The following is a 26645-nucleotide window of genomic DNA, read 5'->3' on the forward strand; positions in this document are numbered from 1 at the left end:
GAGTAAAGAAGGCTAAGAATCAACTTTTGAACACGAGTTCCTAATATTAGCTTCTAGTATTATAGGACTTTGTTTTGTATTGCTACCACCACATAGTTAAAAATGTTCTCAAGTGTGAAGAGTCTTAGAGATCATCCAGTCTAGACCTTTCGTTTTACTGATAAAAACACTGAAGCTAGCTAGAGTAAGAGATTGGCACAAAGCTGTGATTAGAGCAGGTATTTTCTGATTTCCATTCCAGTATGTTTCCCTTCCTCTAAGCCATGTTGTTATACAGTTCATTCAAAAACAAACAAACAAACAAACAAAAAACCCATCTAAATGTTTCAAGAAAAAAGCAATCTAGATTTTAAAAATATTTAAAAAATTATACTGCATTATTTACTGTAGTGTATTCACAGCTAAATGATTCCCTAATTTGAATTCTAAATAAACTAAAAATTCTGTTCTACCTTGCCTATTTTAGGTAGAGTAAACCTTTTGTAGTTTCGACTTCAGATATTAGAGAATGTAAAATATTATCTGTGTAATAAAAATGTATTTATTTTATTATTTATTTGGGGGTGGTGGGCAGTGGCAGGCAGCTGACCTGTAGGAATCTGAACCCTTGACCTTGGTGTTACAAAAATATATACTTTCAATGATTCTTTCAGGAAAAAATAAATTTAATATAGCAATTTGACCTTGACTTTGTGATAATAGAGTCAGTTTCTTGGTTTCCAGTGGTTTCAGGCTTTTAAAAATAGATTACAATATTGTTGGAAATATTTATATTAGTCTTATACTGTGAACATTATAGGCTCATCGTAAAATGCTTTAAAATCCTTAGTAGGATTACTAACCTGTATCTTGATTCTTTTCACTTATTTTTCAAAGTACATATGTATACCACTTCTGTTTAGCTTGCTAGGGTAATCGAAATTCTAGAACATTTCATTGTACCAGTGAGCAAATGTACTTACATAGGAATAAGTCTAGGTTTCCTTAAAGAGGGCAACAGAATTGAAAACTGAGGCCAACAAATAAATGAAAGTTTCTCTAAATCCATTGGATAATAGAGGCAGTGTTAAGGCTAACCGTAGTGTTGAACTAAACAGAGGGATTACTCCTGGGTTTTGCATCAGTTGTTTTCTGCCGGGTGGCCTCACTTGTCAAAAAAAAAAAAAAAAGTTTAACAGGCAAACATTCACATGGGCACATTGAGAAAAGAAGTATGCTTAATTCCATCAAAGCTTTTTAAAAAAATCAATCATTAATTTATTCTAACTACGATTGTTGGTCATTTGCAAAAAACATCTGGCCTTTAAGTCATAGGAACCTAAACACCAGCACAATGTGAACACTTGTGAAGAAGCTTCAAGTTGGGTATAGTGCAAAAAAGCTATTTTAGTGTGTGTGTAGTTGTGACTAACTATACAACTGCATTTATTTACTTACAATACTTTAACTCTACTTTGTTTCTTGGACTTTGAAAATGTTATAAATGCAAACGTAATGTGCTTTAAAACTTGGAAAATTAATTTGCAGCTCTAAGAAGTCCCTTTTTACATGTCTTTTTATGGTTGTTTAAGTGATATTTCAGCAGTCTTGGTATTATGAATCAGAAATGGTTTCTAATTAAGTCTAAATTTAAGATAGAAAATATATTTTAAAAATGGTTTTAGGAGGGAAGTACCCTATTTGTCATACAGCTAAGAAATGGTTAAAACATTTGTTTTAAAGCTAGACTTAGACACTCCTGACTGCTCTCTAATTTGATATAGCTAGCCCAAATTATTTTATTCAAGAAAATTAGGAAAAAAAATTATCTCCACTGGTAGGAAAATTCAGTGGAGATAAATAATTTTGCAGCTATACCCATATTGTAAAGTATAGAACTAATTCAGTCATTATGACTATTGTAACATGCATTATTTCATAGCTTTACAGCTAGCAGTAGAACAACTCAATGTTGGGGTACTTTTAAATATTAAGCTTTAAGTTGGTCAAGTTTCAAGTTCTAACAATATATAAGTAGACACACCATAGCCACAAATGATACATAGCAGATCTTTTCTTTTTGTTGTTGTTTCAAGAACGAACTTTTAAATTGTAGAAGAAAGCCTAACCAAGGTCTAAGGGGTGAAAATTAGAGTTTAAATTAAATATAAAGAAAAAGTTGCATCATTTTAATTACATGCTGTTATATAATAAGAATAGTTAATATATAAAAGCCACCCCATGACTGCATACTACTTAGTCTGGTGGTTTACTATGCAAAGGAAATAAAACATAACCAAATGCTACTATGTCAATGGCTTCATATAGAAATGATCCATTCTCTTACTGTTAACTTCTACCAGATTACTTATATACTATATTTTACTCACCAGTTGCTCTTTAGGTTCCCCTGGGCATTTAATAATTACAAATTAAGAAAGACTGCAGATGCTTCTCATAAATTAGGTTTGTTTCTAAACAAAGTAATAACTACTAATAAAAAAAATCACTTTTTTTCACAATGAGGAAAAAATACTAATCTTTAGTTTAGACATTTATTTCACTTATGCCATATACATTTTATTGTTTCTAAAATGTACATTGAAAGTAAATCTGAAAATGTATGTGCTACCTGTAGAAGTCACTTGAAAAACTTTTGTTCAGCCCTCATTTCAGAGGGACTGATGTCCAAGTACGTTAGGATACTAGAGATGAGAGGAAAATCACTTAAAACAGCTTGTGAAATATAATGTTTGAAATGGTTCTTTGAGAATGTGCAGATTATGGCTTGCATAGGGACTCCTTGTAGCTCTCTGGGAAAATGAGCTGTTGACATTCTTTTGGGTCATCATCCAAGTTAGGAGGGCAACCACAAGGATTTAGCAGATAAATTCATCCCCAAAGATTTTTATCCATTTCATTGCAACTTGGAAACATTCACATTGAATAGTAGCATTAATGTAACCCATTTAGTTCTTCAAAGTGAGTCTTACATTAAAAAAAAAGAAAAAGAAAAAGATGAAGATGAAGAAAACCAAATGAATAGGCTAGTAACTTATTTAAGTATTCTAAGAGATATTCTTTATTTACATAATTCTATAGCACAAACCACTTAAATTTACTCTACAGCATTTTCAGAAATACAATTGGAACCTTATATAGTGAGCAATAAGCTTCTGAATTTTAGCTCACTGAATCAGTCCTGTGCATTATTTGTTAGTTGTTTATGACAAAGAGCAGAAAATAAATCAATGTATTAATGTTGTATTTTGAAATGAATGTCAACATTTGCAAATGATTGAAACTAATCTAATTTAGGTTCTGACAGGGAAAGGCAAAAACTGATAAATGCATTACAAGTATAGACTAAGATTCACACACATATCCTTTTTTATAAATAGTGAAAAAAAAAACTTTTTGACTCAAACTGGAATGATACTATATAGGGCTGAATATGCAGGAAAGGTTCCCACAATGCATTGTGCAAACCTAGGGCTAACAAATACCCTGCTGCTTTGAACCCCACCTCCCCAAAGACAAAGGCACAATGGAATAGAAAGCTTACCACCGGTAGCTTTCAAAACGACAAACTAGGCAAACTATACATCTCCACCACTCCAATTTTGTCAGAATGCTAATGAGCTTGCTCTGATCTTTACTCAGCTTCCCGTGTTTTCTACATCTTCAAGGACCACATGGCGCTAGCAAAATAAAGACAACTAAATGAGAATTTCGAATGCTTTTTGTGTTAGGACCTGATGCTTTTCAGTGGACGCACTCGTTGAATATTCTCATCTTAAAAGAGTACAACAGGGGGTTGGGTATGAACTTTTTAACAGGAGGAAATTTGAACAAAAGTAAATTAGTGAGATGAGAAAAATATGAGAAAAATTTCTGATTAATTTCCACTCCATAATATCAATGACACCTTCAGTCCCACTCATACTCTTCTAACAAGAGATGCTGATAAAAGATGAATGATTCTGTGTTGTTCACAGTGAATGTTTAGTGGTTTTTTAATAGCAGCATTCTACATAAAAGGCACCAGGAAGTACTCTGCATTAGCAGTTGAGATCACTAGTTAATAGGATGATGTCTTTTAGCTTTTGTCACAAGATTATTAGAAAGGATGGGTTTCTGTTCTCATCGTTGCATAGTTTGGAGTGCCTGTTGAGTACAAGTGCTAAAATGCAGGTTTCTCAATATTGTTTCACATGTAAAGCAAAAAGCCTTTTAATACAACACCTTTTTCCTTTTTTACCAGGTGATTTTGTTATTGATCTCTAATCTGCCCCTTTAGCTGTATTAAACGCTTGAAGTATTCTGCTTATCACTGTAGCCTTGATGCTAGCTATTTGAGTCTATAAATTCATTAACATTAGAATAGAATCTATATAGAGTATTAGATTCTGTGATTTAGAAATGGTAGATTATATAGTTTTTATAGTTTATGGTATAGATAACAACATAAAGCTAAGATTACTTGAAGAAATACTTAGAGAACATTTTTATGAGACTTTAATTATGAATTTATAAGGAACATATTTTTCACTGTCTCTCTTTTCTCTAGCAATCACTGTACACTTACTAGGAGAATAAGAGTAGTCAGCTCTAACTCACCATATCCATATCCAGAAAGGGGAAAATGAAAACCAAAACTGGGTACATTTTTACATATAAAGATACCTTAAACTGATTCTGTACAACTAATAAATAATGAGGAAAGGAAGGAAAGTACGTTTGATTTAGTAACACTTAATTTGTGTGGAAAAAATTTTTGCCAGTGTTTCTCATATTTAACACATATATTTGATGTTTGTATATACTGTTCTTTAAATTTTCTTTTATCCCCTCAAATTATATTTTTGTACATTGTACTTTGTTCACATGGCTTATTCACATGGCTTAAATATTGCCTCTTAAGATGTTGTAATTTATTCACACTTCTAACAAAATGGAGGGAAAAATCCTATAGGAATAACATGGACAACCGTAGTTAGAGTCAGGAAAGTACAGACTATCTTCTAAATATAACTGTTTTTTTTTTTTATAATCTGCTAATTCTATAGCCTCTCATTTAGTGTGATATTTCTGTTTCTTATAAGTATGGTAGGAATTAAGACTTGGGCAATAAAATGCCTTTATTTTATAGAGATTTTTTTTAATAGACATGGTTTTATCCATTTTCATATAAATTATAAGAAGAAAAGAGGCCATGCCATTAAAAATTTACATTAAACTGAGATATCTATTTTGTCATTTTAGTTACAAAACTAAAAAAAAAAAAATTGAGAACTGTAGATTTGTCATTAATGAAAATTTTTTCTAACAACATACCACAATAAAATAGAAAATGAAGATTTTAGCTTAGCAAAGTAGAATGTTTCCATTTGATCGCTACAAACATAAAATATCAAATGGACAAAATTATAATATTGTCTCTGAAAAGGAACTTTCCATAAATAGAAACAAAAGGGAATTTGTTGTTACAAAGTAAAATAATCTCTAAGTTTCTGAAATAGTAAAGAGTTAGCCTATTGTTTTCTACTGAAATAATTACTACTGATAATTCATAAGGCATTGAATCTATGTCATAATAAAAAAGTCAGAAAAAAAATTTTTATGTCTGAATAATTTCTGCAAAGTGAATTTTTAACACAATTTCCAGAAGCAATGTGTCACATCCTTTGATAGACTCTAAAAGTTGATAGAATTTGTTCCTTTTCGGAAGTAAAATAGTAACATATTTTTGGTATAGGTGGTATTATAGGTTTGTTTTGTGTATCTGTATGTATGTTTTTAGTTGTATCAAGATTTTGGTTACTTTATGTTACCTAACTCCAAGAATGCAAAATAATGTAACATCATTTTCTAATTGGAAGAAGTGATATAAACTTCAATTAAGTGATATAATTCAATTATGTTCTAATTCAATGTGCAGAAAAGTAAAAAGCATAAAAGAACGTGTCAAACAATTGATTCTGTCACATCCTTGATTAGCAGAATCATAGCCAGGTAGAAGAACAGTGAGCCAAGGCCCAGCTCTCCAAGGTTTCCACGGGACCATTCTCTCCAGAGCTCCTGTCCATTAGGTACTGAAGCCCATCTGTCTTCCATTGCTGTTAGCATAAGTTCGGGAGAGGTTGTTTTTCTTCAATACTTAATCGTTAGTATACTTTCATCTGAAAACATGGACTCAGCCCTTTCAATGGTGAGTTGGGACCCTGGCTGGGAGAATAATAGCCAGGGTCCCACTCTAGTGTTTGCTATATTCATTCCTGCTTACTAGATCAGCTTCATAACTGTAAGCCTCAGTTTCTTTAATTGAATGAGGACACTACGGCTTTAAAAATAAAAATTGGGGTAAAGAACCTAACTTTAACTCCCATAAAGGGATGATATTAATTTATATCCTTCCATGTTTTATGATTTTCATTCATTCAACAAATATATTTTGAGCCCTGAGTATGCCTGGGGCACTATGCACTGAGTGTAGAAACTTAACCGTGGTTAGTGAACATAATCAAAGTTTGGTCACACTGAGTCAAAGTTGATATGGTGTGGCAGTTAAGAGAATTGTGAGAATTAAATTAGTTACTATATATCAAGCATTTGCCTGGTATATACCATAAAAAAAGCTCAGAAAATTTTAGCTATTATTATTTATATGATCTTTTTAATACTTAAATTTGTCAAGGTCTACTTTGAAGTAAAAGATACCATAAGATGAAAAACACTAATATGCTAGGAAATTTACCCATCACCATCAAGCATTAAATAAAATAGTTATAATAAATTAATATTCTCATATTTATACATTTTACTTATTATTCTATATTACACGTGTACTATAATATACATTTGATTATTGAAAATAATCAATAATGGATAGACATACCATATAAAGAAAATAGTAAAGTTTCTTTTAAAAGGAGAGTTTATATTTTAAGGTGCTTATAGTGCTTTTGTTCTTTACTTTTTACACATTCAATTTTAGAAATTGGTAATATTCCTAAATTATTTTCTTTCTATAGTTTTTTCCTTCTGTAGTTACAAGGAAAATTAAAATTAATGTCATAGTTTCTACTTTCAGGTTTTTTTTTTTTACTCTTACAATTTGTTCAGCTAATTCAAATATCTATTGCTATCTGTACAGTATTTCATTATTCGACTATTTAAGAAGAAAAATACATAAATTATATCTAGAAGTAGAACAACTCAGTTATTGTTGAATCATTCCAACTCATGCAATGGGTTTTGGATCATAGGATTTCTAAAAAGGAACCTCTCTGACTCAGAAATGCAGAGAGCCACCTGAGGTTCTCATATCTAACATTCATTTCTTCTCTCTTTGGGACTGTGTGCCGCACCTTTTTACTATATACACTCTTAAGGTGATTTTCTCATCTGCTGACTCATGTTTATTCATTTACAGAAAAACAAATGTATATAATTTCTACCAGTGATGTTTAGAAAGTACTTTCCACTACTAGGAATTTTGAATTGGAAATGTAAAATATAATTTTTGAACCTAAAGAATTATAACATCACCGTAATTTTCAATTTGGAGCATGTCTATTGCCTAAAGTAAGGTACATCCTTATTCTAGATTGCAATAAAATTTTTTAACATTTAAAAAAATAGAAATTCCAGGAAAATGTGTTTTTTCTCAGCAACTATATATGAAAAAATTTAGGCATTTAAACTGATTTGGCAGCAACATGTTTTTCTTCTGAATGTGAAATTAAATTTGTGTAATGTCATGCCAATGCTAAAATAACATGTTATACATGGAATATCACCCTTTCTTTTTTTAAGAAAAATTAATCTCAGTGACTTCTTTGTAAAAGGGCTATGATAGTGGTTCTCAAATTTTTATACATAGAAAAAATCCTCAAGGAATTTATTTAAAATGCAGATTCCCAGGCTCTACTTTAAAGATTCTGATTCAGTGGATCTGGTTTGGGGCCCATCTTCTAGGCAATTCTAATACAGGTGATCCACAGACCACATCTGAAAAATACAGAACTAAGATATGCTAAACTTGTAATGTTACAAGTGCTAAGGGAATAACACAGCATAGAAATTTAAGAGCATAGACTATAAAATCAGTAAGATCCCAGCTGGAATCTGGGTGGTCTTGGATAAGTTACTTAACCTCTCTGAGCCTCTTATTTCCTCAGCTGTTTTTAAAAAGAAAAAGGCTGATGATACCTACTTCAGAGGGTCATAAGATACCTGGCACAGAGTCTGGCATAGGGGTGAGCACTCAATACAGAAGTAGCTGTTGCTGTCAGTCATAGCAGTAGTTTCATTATTTTTTGTTTCTACCTTTACTTTAAATTTTTCTTTAGCTTTTAATATGCATATCTCCTATTGTACCATAATTCTTCTTTTCCCCCAACATACACACATAGTCCCTCTCCCTCCTTCCTTCTCACTCTTCCCTCCTCCTTCCTCCTACTTCCCTCTCCCTTCCAAGAAATGCCAGAAGAATTGGTTTGGGAATTTGGCTTAAGACTGGAAAGTTGTTTTTGTTCTTGTTGATGTTGTTTTTTAACCCTTAGGTATATATAAACCATAACTTTGATAAATGTTTGCATGAACATCGTAATTTTCACTGCTAAGTAAATAACTAGGAGGAATCCTTAGGAATTTTGCTAATCCTTCAATTTGAATATTCAATTTCATTGAATTGGTATACTCATTACATGAGTTTTGTGAGGCACATACAGAAACCAACTGAACTAAGGCATTGTATTTTGGGAAATTTATTTTAGGACATCATGTAGGAGTCAGCTTTACAAATGCATTTTCTTCTCCTCTGTTTCATCCTGACACTCTCCTAAGAAGCTTAACCAATATTTTATAACTTGATTTGACAAACAATGACATCGGAGATGGATAAGTATGTGTGAGTTGCCTCCTCAGTCCAGAGTCAAAATCAAGGTAGTTTACGGAAGAGTGCAAGCTGTGCTCCAACACCTTTCTCCTAGTTTCCCCAAATGGAAACATTTTTTCTTTAAAAATACAGATATTAATGTGTAGAGAGAACTGGATGCATACTGATCCTTATTAGGTCCTTCATCTTGGGGTTAGAACTGTCCGATTGAATAGCCATGAACCTTCTGTTTAATGTTGTACAGACGAAGTTCTGATTTCAAATCATTGTTCATTCTATTGTGGAGACATTGCCAGTCCTCCTTCTAGTGGACAGTAAATTATGCCTTTCTTTTAGTTACTTGTTATGTTTTTAATGCTTTTCATAGGCCTCTGGGTGGTTTGTATAAGAAAACTGAACATACATAGTCATTGTATCTGTTCCCTTTCCCCACGTGTTACTTCTGAGCTGGAATGTGAAAGGCATTTGTGCACTTGAAGGTGGTAGTATTTCCTCAGGAAAAGTTTACAATATAAGTTAAGGAAAAAAAGTTGAGTTGATATTTATTTTAAAAAATTAGATATTTTAAAATGCTTAATATTACTAATTAACTTTTAGAGTTTGCTGAATAGTGTTTTTTAATAAAGATTTTTGGTTTTGTTTTAATGGGATTTGGAGGAATTTTGTACATAAAGAAAGATTAATCAAAACAGTGTGATTATTTTTACAGCTGCATAATCTTAAAGGACAAAGTTTGGTACAAATATGTATGCATGTGTATGTCTATATATGCATATACATATATATAATTATTTTCTTGAGGGAATACAGTAGACTTTATCAGCAAAATAAGGGTATATAAATTAGTTTTCTCCTCTGTTTTTAAACTGGTGGCACTGAATGGGAGATGATATGAGAATTCACAGTACACACAGTTATGAACATCTGACTTGTGTGTGTCTCCTGCAGTTTACTGACTAGTTGTATACTGCTTCTCCATTCTATACCCATCCCAAAGCCACCCAAACCCACACCCCCATGCTATAATTAACTCTGAATTAATAGCACCACTTGGTGGCCAAAATTAGGAATTGTGTAAAACACCAGCATTTCTTCCCAAGCAGTATGTTATCCCCCATGTAGACACTTGTTCAAACTGGAATTTGATGGGCCTAGCCGTGGCTATATCTGTTGTGCTTTTTGAAGGATCTAGCTCCATAAGGAAAGTTAAAAATGTAAGTCGAGGAAAACACTTAGGCTGATACAATATTTTTTTAATTTTAAAAATCGGTTTATTATGAATTTCAGTGCTTTAAAAAATTAGAGACAGTTTTATATTTTGGGTATAATTAATTTTCTAGAGAAGTAAATTAATTAAGTAGTTATATTTAATTTCTCATGAGAATCAAATTAGAAGGAACCAAAATTTAACACTTTTAATACCATTTGCTTTGACTTGAAATGCTTATTTTGAATCAAGGTAAAAGGTTAAATAAAATTATATTGAACATTGCAATTCAAAAGTAGAATACCATTCTAGAAAAAAGTACCAAGTATCCATAAAACCAACAAGTTTGATTTTAGATAAGAGAATTTTCATTAAAAGATTATTTTTCATCATTTGTAGAGGATAAAAATGTATTCTTTAAAGTTATTCTACAAAATTATCAGTGTAGAGTAAGTAGCTATTTTGCTAAATTCTGAAATATGTAATTTGCTTATTGTAATGAGTGTGGCAAATGAAGAATTAACAGGTACATTGTGAGGAGCAAACAAACTTGGAGTTGACCATAATTTGGAATAGAATTGTAGGCTAAGTGTTTGAGATGTGATTGCTTTGACCCTTTTTAAGTGGGCTTCAGCTATGGAGAGAAGGGAAAGGACATACAACATAAGGACTTATAGCTGACTGCTGGAGATTGGCCCATAAGATTTATGCCAGAATCTGATATGGACTAGTGGGGTAGAATGATGTTCTTCGGTCTGAGGGGTATTTAAAATTTTATGTCATGATAAAAAGGGTAATTGAACATATCCTGGGGATTAAGTTAAGGAGAAATCTGAAAATAAATTTATCTTTGGGAATTCTAGAGATTATGGGAGTCACACATTAGATTTTCTCTGAATTTCTGACAGAAGGAACTAGCTATATGACTTTAGGTAAGTTATACAATCTCATAAAATATTTTATGCTGTAATTATCATCATCGTCATTACCATTGCTATTCTCAGCCTACAAGAAAGTTTTTGGTTGTCAGTGATCTAATAAGGGAAATATATGACAGTGTCTCTTTGAGACACTTTTGTTCTCAAGTCTTCAGGAAATGGCACCACAGACACAAGTCCATTATGAATGTCTCTTATGTACCCTAGTGAAGAGAATGGCTTCACTGAGAAGGTTGAGGGGTATTTGATGGGGTCTTGTAGTGCAGAAACTCACTCGTCACCTGGCCTGGTCTGGAAAAACAGCATTCATTGCATTGGATTTCAAGGTATTATGTAATTGTTGAAACCTGTCACAGGTTAGAAAGCTGCTGAAGAAAGTTCTGCACTGTCCTGCTTTGCTCAGGCTCCTGTGGTTTGAGAATGAATGTGGCTATAGGTTAGAAGGAGATAAACATAATTCCTTTCAGCTCTCCCTCACATAGAATAAAGATATTTAAGAAGGTGTATATGAGGACATTATATTAAGTAAAATAAGTCAGGCACAGAAGGATGAATATCACATGATCTCACATTTGGAATTTTAAAAAGTTGAACACATAGAATGGTGGTTACCAGGAGCTAGGGGAGCAAAAGGGGGAAGGGTTGAGGAGATGTTAATTAAAGGCTAGAAAATTTCAGTTAGATAGGAGGGATAAATTAAAAGAGATCTATTTTAGAACATGATGATTATAGTTTATAACAATATATTATGTTCTTGAAAATTCCTGAGTACATTTTAAGTGTTCTTACCACAAAAAAAGTATTTGAGATAATCCATATGTTAATTAGCTCAATTTAGACATTCCACACTGTGTACATATTTCAAAACATTGTGCTGTACAAAATAAATATATACAATTTTTGTCAATTTAAAAATAAATAAATAAGAAAGTGCATGAGGAAGTATATATTCCAGTGTTACCTGGTTATCTGAACCCCAAGCATGATCAAAGCAGGTGTTAGAACAGAAGAGAAAGTTACTATGCAGGTAGCACATTGGAGGTTGAACTCATTCCTTATTGGAAATGGGAGGCTCTGAGGACATCCTGAGTATGGTATTTTAAGGTTCTTTAAAGACTCTAAGAAACACTGGAGGAGTTATCCTGACGTGTAATTGACTGACTGCATAATACCTCTTTGGAGAAACTCTAAGAGAAAGAAGCCTAACTTGAGCACATTGAGAGCATATCTACCTGAGTTTGTCCTTCTATATTTTAAAAAATTATATGTATTTAACTTTCCACAGTTTCAACAGAATCTAATCCTATTCTCTAATCCTATTTTATCTACATTGACAATTTCATAAGCTGATTTTAAAGGTGCTGTGCTTTTAACTTCAAAATCTCCTATAAAAATGATAAAAATTTACTTTCCCAGTGAAGTTTTTTACTTTATAAATATTTAATTTTCTTGTTGAGGGCTTTCTTGTCTTCAAATTACATCAATTTGTACTTCAAATTGTAATTTAAAGATTTTTACTTTATTTTGATAACCAGTAAACTTTTAGATGTGTTCTATTAGTCTATAATTTTCAATCTTAAAATTTTCCTCTTTCCTTTTTTGATATCAAGTAGTATTCCATGATCTACTTTGTTCTTAAGTCTCTGAAATCCACTGCAAATAACTAGACTGTCATTACCTGGAGCACAGCCATACTGTTGTGTCACAAAAATTAAAAATATAATTTGTGTCCATGGAGTTGTTCAGAAATTTACCCTCCCTCCAGCTATCCCTGGTTATATGTCTGTCTGCATACTAGACTATGAGCCCTCTTGAGGGCAGAGATCACATCTCGGTTATCTTTGTATCTCGAAGCAATACTTTAATTGTGGATTGGGTTTCAAGACCACCCTACAAAAAACTATCACATGTTTTTAAATGACCTCTTATTCTCCCAATGAGAACCCCCCCGCCAAATTTTGAACTAGTTGAATCGGTAAAAGCTTATTAGTATGTCATAATATTTAATTTAGGTACATATATGTACATATTTAAAATCACATATCTTAAAATAATCTGGAAATATTGCTTTTCTCCATTCCTACTTTTCAAGAAATAATTTTATTCAACTCTTCCTGTTCATGTCTCTGTCACTTCTAAAGCCATTGTTGAGTCATTCCTATGACATGACTGAAAGAGGATAAAGGGAAGTCTTCCAGGTGCAGTCCAAACAAAAGGGGCTTCAAGAGAGGGGAGAACTGGCAGGGGGGTCTGTCCATCTGTAAAGGTAGCTCTTATTTCAGGTTTTCCCTTTATTGGAGGATTCCTAAATGATTCTCCAAGTAGACTACTGTCTACTGGGTGGAATGATGCCTGTAAACATAACTCACTGTATTTTACCCCATTTTACGAACTATATTAATTGTACCTTGAAAAATTAATACAGCTTTGGAGTTCTGAGTGTTTTAACTTTACCTAAGTACCCATCTGGAGAGAGTCAAGATAGTCAAGCATTACCTGAAATGTGGGTCATATTAATACCTTTAAAGGCTCTTAGCAATGGAAAGTTACGGGTATAAACCCATCCCATATGTAATTTGTAAAAAATACTGAACTGTAAGTAAATGTAAAGAATTTCATCAGTTATGATTCTTCCCATGATAACTTTGATGCTTGCTTGCTTATTATTTATATATTTATTTGCCGTCTTAACTTTGTGCCTTAGTTCTTTACCTTTTGAGAAATCTAACACTGACCTTCAGCGTGAACAAAGGCTGTTCAGATCCTATTAAGGAGTTGATACAAGAAGACTGCTGTTGATTTCCAACCTTTAGAAATAGCTGCTTCTTATGTATAAATTTACTGGGGAAGAACTTTGGTGAAGTTGTCTATACCTCCTCCTGTAGGAGGAATACATGCATAGAAGTCTGTCAGAAATTACCTGTAGAGAGATGCTTCCCCGAATCTCACCCCACATTCTATTTTACCAAATGGGTAAATAAAAGGTAGGTTTATTTTGAGAGAGTGTTAGTTTTTATTTTACTTCAACAAAAGGAGACAGGATTTTCTCAAAAGTTTATATTCTTAATACTATAACAAATAAATCATGCTAAGCAAATAGTTTTAAGACAATTACTGCTGAAAATATCATTGAAGATTATGAGACTCTTATGTGTACTGCTGTTTGCAGATGTTCTTGAAGCAGAAACATTTGCTTACATAGTAAAATTAATTTTCATAATATAGCTCTATTTCTTAAGTTTAAATATTTTCTAAAGCTGGAGCCCTGTAATAATGTTGGCTTTGGAGTTAATGTCTCTATAACCTGACATAACTGCAGTGAATTCATCTTTCGCATCCATTAAATAAAATATATTTTTCTTTTCTTTTCTTTTTTTTTTTTCTTAAAAAATGACCGGTAAGGGGATCTTAACTCTTGACTTGGTGTTGTCAGCACCACGCTCTCCCAAGTGAGCCAACCGGCCATCCCTATATAGGGATCCGAATTTGTGGCCTTGGTGTTATCAGCACCACACTCTCCCAAATGAGCCACGGCCAGCCCTAAAATATGTTTTTCATGTACCAGTAAGTTGGACACCTTCATGTGTCTCTATACTGTAATATGTCTTTTGAAGATCATCACTTTCTTGTAATCACCATCAGGACAATTTGTAATGGCAGCTTTTTTGTTTTATATTTGGTTTTGCTTTGCTGTATTGTGTCCTTTAAGGGCTATATGTAATCTCTAGTCAGCCATTCCCACTATGGGGCATTCTGTAATATTTTCATGGTGGAAAATCTTGAATTGGCATATGTACAATAGCAGCCTACATCTGTGTGTTTTTACTCTTTCTCATTGAATTCATCTTCTATTCAGCTAAAATTATATTCTTTATTTTGCACTTACATGTAACTAACTCACTATATATAACTAACTCACTATCTTTCTAAACAGATAATAATCTTATGGTGAAAGATTAATTAGAAAAAGTTAATTAGAAGATAGTTTTTAAAATAAGATTCATAATTTCAGATTTTTGACATCACTTTTATTCATTTAAAAACTTACATTGAAAACACTCCTTCTCAAAAAAGTAAATGAAAACTACGTAGATTCTTGGATGAATGAATGAATTCCTGAATGGAATCATATCTTAACTTTAAATTATTTTTTTGGAGGAGATGGAATGTAAAAGTAATTACTATCCTCAACTAATGTTTATTAAGTATTTATGCTACATGTAGTGCTGTGCATTATAAGCTGCTTTCTATTAAGTGTTTTTTTCTTAACTATGTGATAGTAACAATGATTTGAAGTCCTATTTACAAAGTTACTTTTCCTGACATTATTATTATCCTTGATTATTTAATAATTTTTACAAATCATGCTCCAGCTACAATAATTAAGAAAAAACCTGACATTAAGAGATTGTGATGAAAGAAGAGACATTACATTCTTGGAGGCAAAATAAAAAAACAGAAGTCTTTAAGGAAACAAGGTAGAAAAAAATATTGCCAGAGATTATGTTAATTAGTCAATACTTTAAGATGTTAAGGTGAAAACTACTTAGGTAGTTTTTATGATGTTTCTATTGCTAATGTATTTTTAATAAACATGAGGTACTGTGTTTTAAAATATAGTGTAACGAACCAGCCATGCTTTTACACTTTAGTAATTATATACTAAACTGTAATTTTTTTGTCATTTTTTATTTCAAAATGGCCTTCAATATAATATATGTATTGAATTTTTCAGGTTATAAAACTGGAAAAAAAATTTAAGATTTTTAGAAAGTATTAGTACTAGCTCTAAGGTGACCAAAAATGCAGTTGTAGTTACAAATTAAAGATAATTTTGAAAGAGAGGTAGTTAACCAGGTGAGGTTAAACAAGATTAAATGATTTATGGCCATTTTATAAAATAATGACAGTCTTCATTTTAAGCTACAATGTAAAGTGCTTTATTCTGAGATTAGGTATTGTGGCAGAAGCTAAAACTGCCTTTTTTCTAACAGTGCCAGAATACAACCTCTTTTTCTTTTTGCACTAACAAGACTGCTTTACCACCACAGCCCACTCTAAGTAATTAAATCAATCCTTTGTACTTACCGTATTCTCCTCTAGTGACGGTACTAGATCTGATTATATGCTTCATGCATATTCAAAGTACTGCACTGACAGCTCTTTAATGAGCTCTTACTTAATCAGTATGAACAATGTTCATCTTGTTCTTTTTTTCCTCATGCATTAGAGCTAGGAACAGTTGGGAAAAATGAAACATCCAGCATTCATTTGAAAAATATATTGTACTTTGAAAAGTGTCTAAGCTGAGGAAGTTGCATTCTGCCCTTTAAAAGTCTGATGGACAAATTGGATTACTAGTATTGGATTAAATAACAAATGGTTAGAGGAGAAATGAGAAAAGCTCACTGTGATCACAGGCTTTAATATTTTTTGTTACTTATAAAGCTAAAGGGGTCTTTAACCAGTTATTAAAGTCAGGATTAATTTGTAATGGTTCAACTTACTGGCTTTTAAAAGCTTTTTAAATTTTAAAAATTTAAAATCCCTAAAAACAATAGTGTAATTATGTATTGGAAGAAATTTTAATTTTTTATTACTAGGCTAAGTATAGATTTTCATCATTGTATCCTCTCTCAGATAAGGATTTAGTGATACAGAATTGATTAAGCCTCAAACATGTTTTTTCAGTTAATTTGAATAATCTGTGTAGCAATGTTGAGTGTGTTTTTAAATACTTCTTATTGTTAAGTTCATTTCGTTTTGAAACATGAGACTCTTATTATTAGTCATTTCCTAAGAATTAGGGGAGGGTGTCTTTTATTCTTACCTAGAAATCATAGGCATGAGTTAAATTGAAAATAACACAGTACCACATCAATATTGTTATTTTCAAGGAAGCAGTCTTCCATTGAAGAAAATAATGCTAATTTAAGAGTAGACTGGCTGCTTCTAATATTGCCAGAAAGCCTCAATTATAGGTTAAGTTAAACTGAAAACAAAGTTTTAATATGTCTATATTTTTAGAAGCCACTTAGGTTATGAACACAAGAATTAAGTCTTTAATCAGAAAATAAAATATCATAAAATCTACACCTATTAATATTGCACACATGTGTCATTTTACTGATCAAAAAGGCCTTCACCAGGGTACAATTGGCCTTTTTCCAAATTGCAAGCTTTTTCTCAGCTTTTTCTTTTTACTCTTTCTTCTTTTGTTGCTACCCAGGGATTTGTCCCTATCGCAGCCTATATCACATGACCGGTGTCAAGACATCACATGGTCCAGAGTGAATACAAAACCAGCTACCCTAAAAGACAGATTAAAAATACTGTAAAACAATAAAGACTTGTTCAGACTCTAAAAGAATCTATCCTAAGTCGGCTTCATACCGTTAAGTTTTAACAGCATTTAACGAAGGCACATACCCTCACTGTTCTCTCTAATGATGAACAATAGCTATTTTATAGGGATGCTCTGAAATACATGTTTAATCTTTTGCACACAGATCAGCTTCCCATATTCTATTTTCATTTTAAAAATTCCTTTAAATTTGTATTAATGTGGAAATAGTTAAATTATGGTATGTCCATAATTTATGCAGTCATTAAAAAGAATGAGGTAGCTAATTTGGATGGCATTTACAAAACAAATCATAGGCCGATATATAATATGATCTCACTTATATTAAAGAAAAGATTGTGTATACTTGTGTGATAAACATAGCTATCCGTGTGGACTGGAAGGAGATGTGCTAAACTGTAATAGTACCTACTTCTGGAGAAGGAAAATGGAGTGGGGAGGTGGAGACATTAGGATTGGTGAAAGAGAACTTGACTTTTTAACTCAATTATACCTCTGGGTCATTTGAATTTTTTAAATGGACTAGTAGTGTGTTTGAGATTTAAAGGAAATGTCTTGCTTAAAAAGAAAGTAAAACTTAGGGAATAATAGTCTTAGCTGGGATATTTAATTTTTATTAGATATTTAAATTAACCCTATGAATGCTATACAAAAGTTGGACTGAAGTATTAATAATAGCTTAGCAAAGCGTAAACCAATCATGGGTGAAATTCAGAGAAAAGTAAAAGTCAAAGAATTGTAAATTTGACTAGGTATAGTTTGAAGGGAGAGGAAGGGAAAATTATATTTTTTAGTATAATTGTAGCCTACTTCTATATGAACAATACCAAATATATACTATCCTGTATTATAATTCTTAATGTACTGGCCTTTATTGTTGGGGGTGGGGTGGTGGGGTGGTATAGATGATGGAATGGGTATTAGGCATAGTGAATTTTAAATCACTCCTGTGTGCTCAGTAACCTTACAATCTAAAATGTTAGATTGTCTTTCTGCTCAAGTGTTTTCCGAACTTTTTTTTTTTTTTGACAGCTGGCTGGTACAGAGATCCAAACCCATAACCTTGTTATAACACCGTGCTCTAACCAACTGAGCTAACCAGCCAGCCCTCTGAACATTTTTATGTTCATTGTAATGTGTCTTTTTCACAGAGAACTGTAGGTATTTTTTGTAGCCTGCCATTTACAATGTATTTGATAATTTGCAAGTGCTTTACCCTATTAGGGATGATGAGTTTCGGAATGGTATATATGTATATATCTTTAGTTTACTTTAGGGAAGGAAAATAAGAGAAAAAGCCATTGTCACAAGTGGAAGCTTTCACACAATCTCTGGACTTCCCTGATCCTCCTGCTACTCTTATGACCCCCATAATGATTTTTTAATGTTTCTTTTTTTTTTTTTTAATCATGACCATATGTCTGTCAGCGCCATAGTTCATCATTGAAACATAATAGCAAGTCATCCTCTGGGGAGAATTTAAAAGGTGGAACATTTTGTTTACTGTACTTAGTGTTAATATGATCTATAGGTATGTTCAGGGGGACTAAAATATACGTGCAGAAAAAAATCAGCTTTAAAAGCCCGGCTTTTGAGTTTTTAAATATTGATTCCTTTTTCAGGCCTTGGACTTTAATATTATATTATTATAAGCAGTTTAATATCTAGTGTTGGAGTAGCTAAAATATCTTTTCATGTTAAAAAGAAAACTTGTGCTAAGCTATTATTTGGCTTATGAAATCTCATATAATAAGAAGTAACTCTTCCTGAATTATAGGAAGGAACACAGAAGAAGAAGAAGCTATGATGCAGGAATGGTTTATGTTAGTTAATAAGAAAAATGCTTTAATAAGGAGAATGAACCAGCTCTCTCTTCTGTAAGTACTCATGACTGTGCTTGTTTCTCCTGCAACATTGATAAATCTCAGGCTTTTTGTTATTGCCTTCTTTGTGGTTTCATATTTATTAGGCTTATTTTTTTTCCTTAGGGATAACAGTCTGTTTTATATAAAAATAAAAATAATATATAACAATTTTTATCTTAACAGTAAGAAATTTTAAATGGATAGACACTGAAAAAAAAAAGTGCTTATTATACAGAAGGCCAAGGAATATGAACAATTTTTGTGTTTAAGAAATAAATTACTTGTGCGAAAAAGGAGGTTTGGTTTATACTGAGGATTAGAAAAAAAAAGAAATAAAATTGAAGTTTATTTAACAACAAATTCTAAGTTTAAAAAATAACTTTGAATAAGGACAAAAGTACATTTATAGTTTACAGGTGATGTTACTCTAAGTTTTGGAGATAAGAAATTAATTAAACAGAGTCACTTTTTTATGATTGCAAGAACTACAGTAAAATGGAGACTAGGCCAAACGTAAATATTCTTAGTCTTTAGCATTTACTTCACTATAGGACTTAATGCTTGTTCCTTTCTGCTCCCTAGCAATGTTCTTATAGTATGCCACCTAGTGTAGGAATGAGCAGGCTTTTGTGTTTTATTTTAGTGAAAAACTCTAATTTTAAAATTTCTGCCATGTCTGAACTTGATAAAAGAGTTTTAATGAAGCACAAAACGTAACTGATTCTGAATCTTCAATTGTCTCTATATTAAATTTGCACTGGTAGTACTTTCATACTTCTTGTATTCTTTTCACGTGGAGTTTTGGACAAAAGAGTGTTTATTATGAACCATGAAAAATATTTTAGAAAATAGCTTAATACAGGAAGTATTGAAGAATGAGATTATTTATCCTCAGATTAAAATGTACCTCTGTACTATTCAAAATTGAAAGAGGAAAATAATAGCACTGGTAAATAGTCAACCAATGAAGGCTTTATTTAGGTTTGTGTATCATTTGTTTGGAGTGGCTTAAAGTTAAAGAGAAAAGTCAGTTATGAGTCCTAAAATCAATGTAACCTAAAGGTTCTTTTAAGTGTTTAATGATTTAGTAATTAGCATATTGATGAACTTTTGCTGCTTGCCTAGGGAAAAAGAACATGATTTAGAACGACGGTATGAGCTGCTGAATCGGGAATTGCGGGCAATGTTAGCCATTGAAGGTAAGAAATGGTTATGGTGGGGTGAGGTATGGGAGGTGTCAGTTGTCAAAGAAATTTAAAGAGTGTAATACACTTCTGGTCTTACTAGGTCTGGTCTACTAGGGACCTAAAGGAAATGCAAATAAATATCTTGGAGGCATAAAGCAGTGTCTATATAAACCCAAGGACCCTAATTCAGATAGGTAATCATTATGTTTGCTATTAAGCACAAAATTGTCTTAACTTTTGATTCAGTGAGCTTAAATTTACATAAAAGGGAAAATATAAGGAGTCGATTTAATAACATTTTCCTTAGGTGCAATTTAAAGTTGTTTCCGCTGGATAGGTTTGGAAATGATTTATCATTTTGATTTTTCACATTCAGACTCTACATTTTACCTTAACATTTAGTTGATGTTAACATTGAACTATATCACTGTCCAGTGTACTGTAGTTCTGAAGATTCCAACTTGTGTTAAGTGAATATTCAGGCAAAGATGGGCATAAGAGATAAATGAAACACTTTCACACTTTTCATAAAGCTTTGAAATGAATTACATAGTAATCTTATGCATGGTTCATATTATCAGTAAACATCAGCTAGCTTAACTATAGCATTTACTATATATGATTATTTTCTAAAAATTCTTAAGTGTTTTATAATGCTGTTCTCCTTATGCCTCTCATTTGAAAATGTCTTATAGTTCAAAGATGTCTGCTTAAAAGCTAATCCTTTGGGCTCTGTAAAATGGACCTTTTGTCTAATCAATGCAAATTGATTTTCCTATTCTATATTGACCTCTTAACCCATTGACTGTCCATGGTAATTTTGTTCTTCACCTGATAAGGTACCTGATCCATTTTAAGTCAATTCTAATTAGTTTAGAAACTGGAAATTTAAGTTTATAAGGGAAAGCCAAGTAAATCTTTATATTCTTAAAATATTTTTACAAATATTGTTATCAAATAAAATTCATGCTGTTTATTTAAATACTATCTTACATGTTTATAGAAGTTTTATTAATTACTTTTATATCTTTAATCTCATTTGATAAGTATAACTGACAACATTTGTATATCCTCATTTAGAAATCTGATTTACTTTATTTTTAAAAGGCTTCAGTTAGCTAACTTCCTTCAAGTGGCTTCCAAGTATATCAAATGATACCATGGATAATGACTATAAAATTTATCAAAATTATTTAAGACATTCTGTGAAAGTTGCCATTGTAATAAAGTCCACAAGTATACTAAATGGTATTTTTCCTCTCAAAATAATTTTTGTAGTCATAGTACAGTCTTTCTTTAAAAGAGATTGGAAAGCTAAATAGTTGAAAAGTATTTATATAGTATACATAGGTATATGTAATATATAATGTATGTATACGTAGTATGTATAATATATAATTCATTACACAGTTTATTCTTTATAGATTCCTTATACATTAAACTCAATACAGAGTACTCTTTAAATTTTTTTACACACCGTCTCATGTATAGAACGATAAAATTGTCCCTGAAATACAGCTTGATACAACAGAGTTGACTTTTGAGGCAGATATTGGTTCTATCCCCAATACCAGTATTATTATTAAATCCTCGTCTTAAAAGGAAGGCTATATATAACACATAAGAAAGATCGCGGTTTCATTGAATCTTAAATAATGCCATTTTATCTGTCTGGCCTTCCTGTACATATGAAAGACCAATAGAAAGTCATATTTGAAGGAGAAAAAAATAATACTTTTCTTTTTAAAACACTTTTAATACAATTGTTAGGTTCTTTGAGTTATTATTATTCTCTTTTGTTTTGTTTTTTAATTACATTGTCCCACATGTGACTGTGTCTTGAATCCTGAGCCAGTTTCCGTTGCGGGTTGAGGGCAAAAAGGAGACTTGAAGAAAGGAGCAGCCTGTTGATTACAAATAAAGACATTTTCTCAGAGAGAGGCCTGCCCCACAAGCCTGGGCAGTATGTGGTCTGGACTGTCCCAGAGACTAGGTGCTGATCATTTTGAAGATCAGCTCGTCTGTGATCTGAGCCAACCTTTAGAATGTACGTACGTGCAGTTCACTAGCCTTTTCTTGAGTGTTAAAACACCACAGAAAAACACATGAATAGGCAACACTAGTTGGTTCTGTTTTGTTTTCTTTGTGTTAAAGTTCATTCCTCTTTCCCCCCCCCCATCTCTTCTACTTAGTAACCATAAGATGGTTTTAGTAATAAACAAACAAAAATATTTTCAAATAAATCTGCTCAAACTATTCACCAGGAAAAAGCACAGAGTAGTAATAGCAATAGCACAGTGAAAGAAACATTAACAGCTTGGTTTGAGAGTAAAAAAAAAAAATTTAATACATTCATTCTTCTTAGAATCCATAATCACTTTGGCCTGCTTTTTATCCTTTTTTCCTGAGGTGTTTTTCATAGCAGGAGTTTCACTCTACTAAACTAAGTTGTAGGATCCCTCAAGCTAACAAACATCTTTTAGGTACTTTTCCTACAGTTTTTTTGTTCCAGATTATATAATGTCCCCTCAGGAAAGATAAGTTCATTTCTACACACATTGGGGTGGGCTTCTAGAAAGTGGTATGTTCATTTTCTGCACCAGAAATGGATCTTCTCTAGGATTTTGTACATCTTGATTTATTCTTGGCTTAGAGCTTGAAGTGGGTGCTCTTCTAAAGGGATTTATGCATAGGTTCACTATTTTTGTAGTTATGGTTTATATGATAAGCTTTTTATATTTAAAATCAATATGTAATCCTGTGGAGGAGCTTATCCCCTAAAACCCCATTTGTAAATCTATTTTAGCTTTGTTACACAGCACAGCCACAGTCTTCCATAGATTGATTAGGTACAGCGGTAGAATCCTATCAAATGGCCTGTTCTGATGATGATGCAAACTCTTTCAGGATTGCTAGTTGACTGGAACTAAAGATAAGACTTGACTGCTATCCCCCAATGTGCTCTTTACAAAACTAGTGTTAATTTTCATCAAAGTGCCAGGCTTATTTATACTGGCAAGGTTGAAGGTTTACTACAAGAACTTTAGGTCCTTTCTATTAAAGTGTTTTTAGGTATTTCTCTTGCCTTTTTTCAAGGTAATTATCAACTTCAGCAAATAAACTGAATCGAGAATAAATAATTGGCCCTATATATAAAAAAGTTTTTAAAATTAACAAAGCTGCTCAGTGCAGATGGACAGAAACAGAATCTCTTTATTTCAACACTTTGGCTAAAATGCAGCATCAAAACTTAATCCTATTTGTTGCGAGAGGATATAGCATTTGTAGCAAAAGTATACTGGAATCTTTAAATTAATCAGAACCCACATTGTAGTCTGTCCAAGCCAGTCAGTGCAGCTAGCTGGCTGTGACTGGTGTTATAGGTGAGTAATCCTTTCTTAAAATGCATGACAGGTAGGTAACACATAAGCTTACATGCAGGTTTTTAATACATGACATGTCTAGGTGAAGCTATTTAAAGGGGATTTTTAAAAACTTAGATTTTGAACATACAAATGTGAATCTTGATCAATTTTAAGTGTAACATTAGCACACATTGTATACGTTTTGAAATATAATTCTGTACCCATAAAAATGTACTGTCAGTGTGTTTCAATAAAAAAGTAACATTAAATTTTTTTTGTAAAAAATAAAATAGTTCACTTCTCAAATTAGCTTTTAAGTATATGTGTATGTGTGTATATTAAAGTATGTGTGCGTATGAGCGTATATATATATATGTATTATATAATTTATTCCCACTATGAGAGAGCAAATACAAAGTAAAAGTATAGCTTTGCTAATGTAAAATCTATTCATTGCACATAGCTATTTCCTCTACATTTGACTCATATTTTATAGATAGATATTAATGTAGTAATGATAGATTGAATATGAAAAATCCTATAAATTTATTTTGGATCATTTAAAATTCTAATATCAATTAAATTTTACTATGAAATGATAAAAATTACCCACATATTCTTAATTTTAAAATGTTTTTATTACAGTTATGGGAAATGTCATTATTGAGCTAGAAAAAAGTTAAGATTTTTTAAATTATTCAATACTTCATCAGTTAAAAAACAAACAACTTTCCTCTTATCCATATTGTTAGACTCCAAATTTTTTCAATGTTAAAGAAATTCTGGTATTTTAAATTACTAATTAAAGCCTTAAAAGTGACTGGCCAAGTTCAGAGAAAGAATAATTTAATTAAGAAAATTATGTCTGTTGTTAAAATTAATTTTTTCTTGGTTTAAAAATTTTTTAATTTTCAGGTTAGTTATATTATTTTTGTATGGTTGAGAAAATTTATTTTCCACTTGTAAAGCTCTTATCAAAATGTTTTGGAAGGAATGATTTCTTGAGGTTAGAAATGGAAAAATTAATATTCTTCAAACCTGGTAATCTTAATAATTATAAAATTTAGTTACACATCTTTTACAAATTTAGTAGGGTTTTTTTTTTTTCTGAATTAATATTTCTAGAACTACAGTTACCTGAAATTAGACTAGATGACCTTTAAGATCTTTCCAGCATGGAGAGTCTATTAATTTACCTGCTGTGTAGAATAAGACCGATTTAAGAACAAGAACCAGATTATAAAATTTTCCATTATTCCTGTTCTCAGTTGCATTTCAATCCAAAGAATAAAATTATGATAGATATGGTTTCTCTTCAGTTTTTCTGTTTATTACTTTAAAATTTTTCATATTGAGAAACAAAGCTTTCCATAATAATTGTCTTTCTCTCCATGCTATAGAATATTTCACATTTTTTATAAAAATGTAATAGCGATCAGTTATTTTAATGTATTTGTGTGATGTTTTGTATTGAATGTGGATAATTAACATATGGCATGTTTTATAGATATGTATGTATGTGTTTGAGCTTATAATGAAAGGAATAGTGATAAAATTGAATAAACCATTCTAGCTTTTTGCTGCTATTCTAACCTTTATTCTATGATGATGCATCTAATTTTTAATTTGTAAATACAAGATAGAATTCACTCTAGCACCATTTGCTTTCATAAAGCTGCTGAGCAGTTTGCTGTCTTGAATAAATTTTGCTTTGGAGGGGGTCGGGGGGATTTGAACCAGCACATTCTTGTGTGGTTTGTGAAGATTCACATGGTAACCAGTGGTGTGCATTGTTAGGTTTATCTGAATAAGCACCAGCCATGTGAGTTTTAACATGATTGCCCAGGGCAATGGAGAGAGAAGAGAGAAACCCGAAAGGATTGAACTCCTCTGTTTTTTGGAAAGTGCATTTGCTGGGGGGGAGGTGGCTGTAAGAGTCAGTGGCTGTGTTTTTTTTTTTTTTTTTTTTTAAAGCTGGTGTCCTATTTCCCTCTAGGTCCTCATTTGTTCTGCTATCTGCTTCATCATCTACTTCTTCTTTTCATTGTTTACCTTCCTAATGAGGGAGGCGGGGTAGCTGGGGGTTGATTGACAGCTACAAGCCCTTACAGTCTGGCCAGAGAGCAGTTGGCTTTGGTTTCAAAAGTGTTTTAAATGTTCGATTTAGTCCTGTTTTCTATTACATGAAACTGCTGGTCATTTTAAGGAAATTTTCAGACCAGCAAAGATAAGAAAATATAATATTGGGGCCTAAAACCTTTTTTAAAAATGGCCCCCACCCATGGAAAGAGCACTACCCATCGGATTTTCCAACCTTTAACATGGCGTTTCAAAAAGAAATATGTAATTTTTCCTTTGCAAAAGTGCTTTGATTTGAAACCACCAGTAAGCGTCTCCAAAAGAAAACTGGCTGTGATGCGATCGAGAGCTGTAGTGTAATATTGCAGAGCAAATTTATTTTTTACTTCAAAGAAAAATGCTAATTAGCCGATTCACTACTTTTAAAGTTATTGTGAAGCATATGGCGCCCAGTGTGAGATACATCCAACTGCTAAAATAGAGCGAAGAGGAAATTAGCGAAGAATGGGCTGTTTGGGGTGAGAGTGGGGGTGGGGGAAGAGGATAGGTTCTCAGGCAGATTTCTCCAGCGTTTTCAGAATGATTTTATCGCCCATCTCTGTTTCCCGCCTCCTCATTTACCCACTCTCCCCCACCTCCCCACCCCCGGGCCAGCCTCTTCTGGGCCTCCCGCTCCCCTCCCCCCACTTTGGCTGGTTTCAGGTGCGCACCTCCAACTAGCCACCGGCCCACATCTGGTCTCTAGCAGGTTCCAACTCT

The 26645-nt window shown here is 32.2% G+C and overlaps 1 protein-coding gene across 7 annotated transcripts in view; it reads left to right on the forward strand.

Annotated features, from left to right (window-relative positions):
* EHBP1 (EH domain binding protein 1) overlaps positions 1-26645 on the forward strand; it is a 370142-nt gene that overhangs the window by 342516 nt on the left and 981 nt on the right. For all 7 annotated transcript variants that reach the window (XM_063077688.1, XM_063077689.1, XM_063077690.1 and 4 more), the window contains 2 exons: positions 19168-19267; positions 20381-20454. In XM_063077688.1, coding sequence (XP_062933758.1) covers positions 19168-19267; positions 20381-20454 — 174 coding nt within the window. The remainder of the gene's footprint in view (positions 1-19167; positions 19268-20380; positions 20455-26645) is intronic.

The sequence above is a fragment of the Cynocephalus volans genome, chromosome 14 (genome assembly GCF_027409185.1).
Source record: "Cynocephalus volans isolate mCynVol1 chromosome 14, mCynVol1.pri, whole genome shotgun sequence".
NCBI lineage: Eukaryota > Metazoa > Chordata > Mammalia > Dermoptera > Cynocephalidae > Cynocephalus > Cynocephalus volans.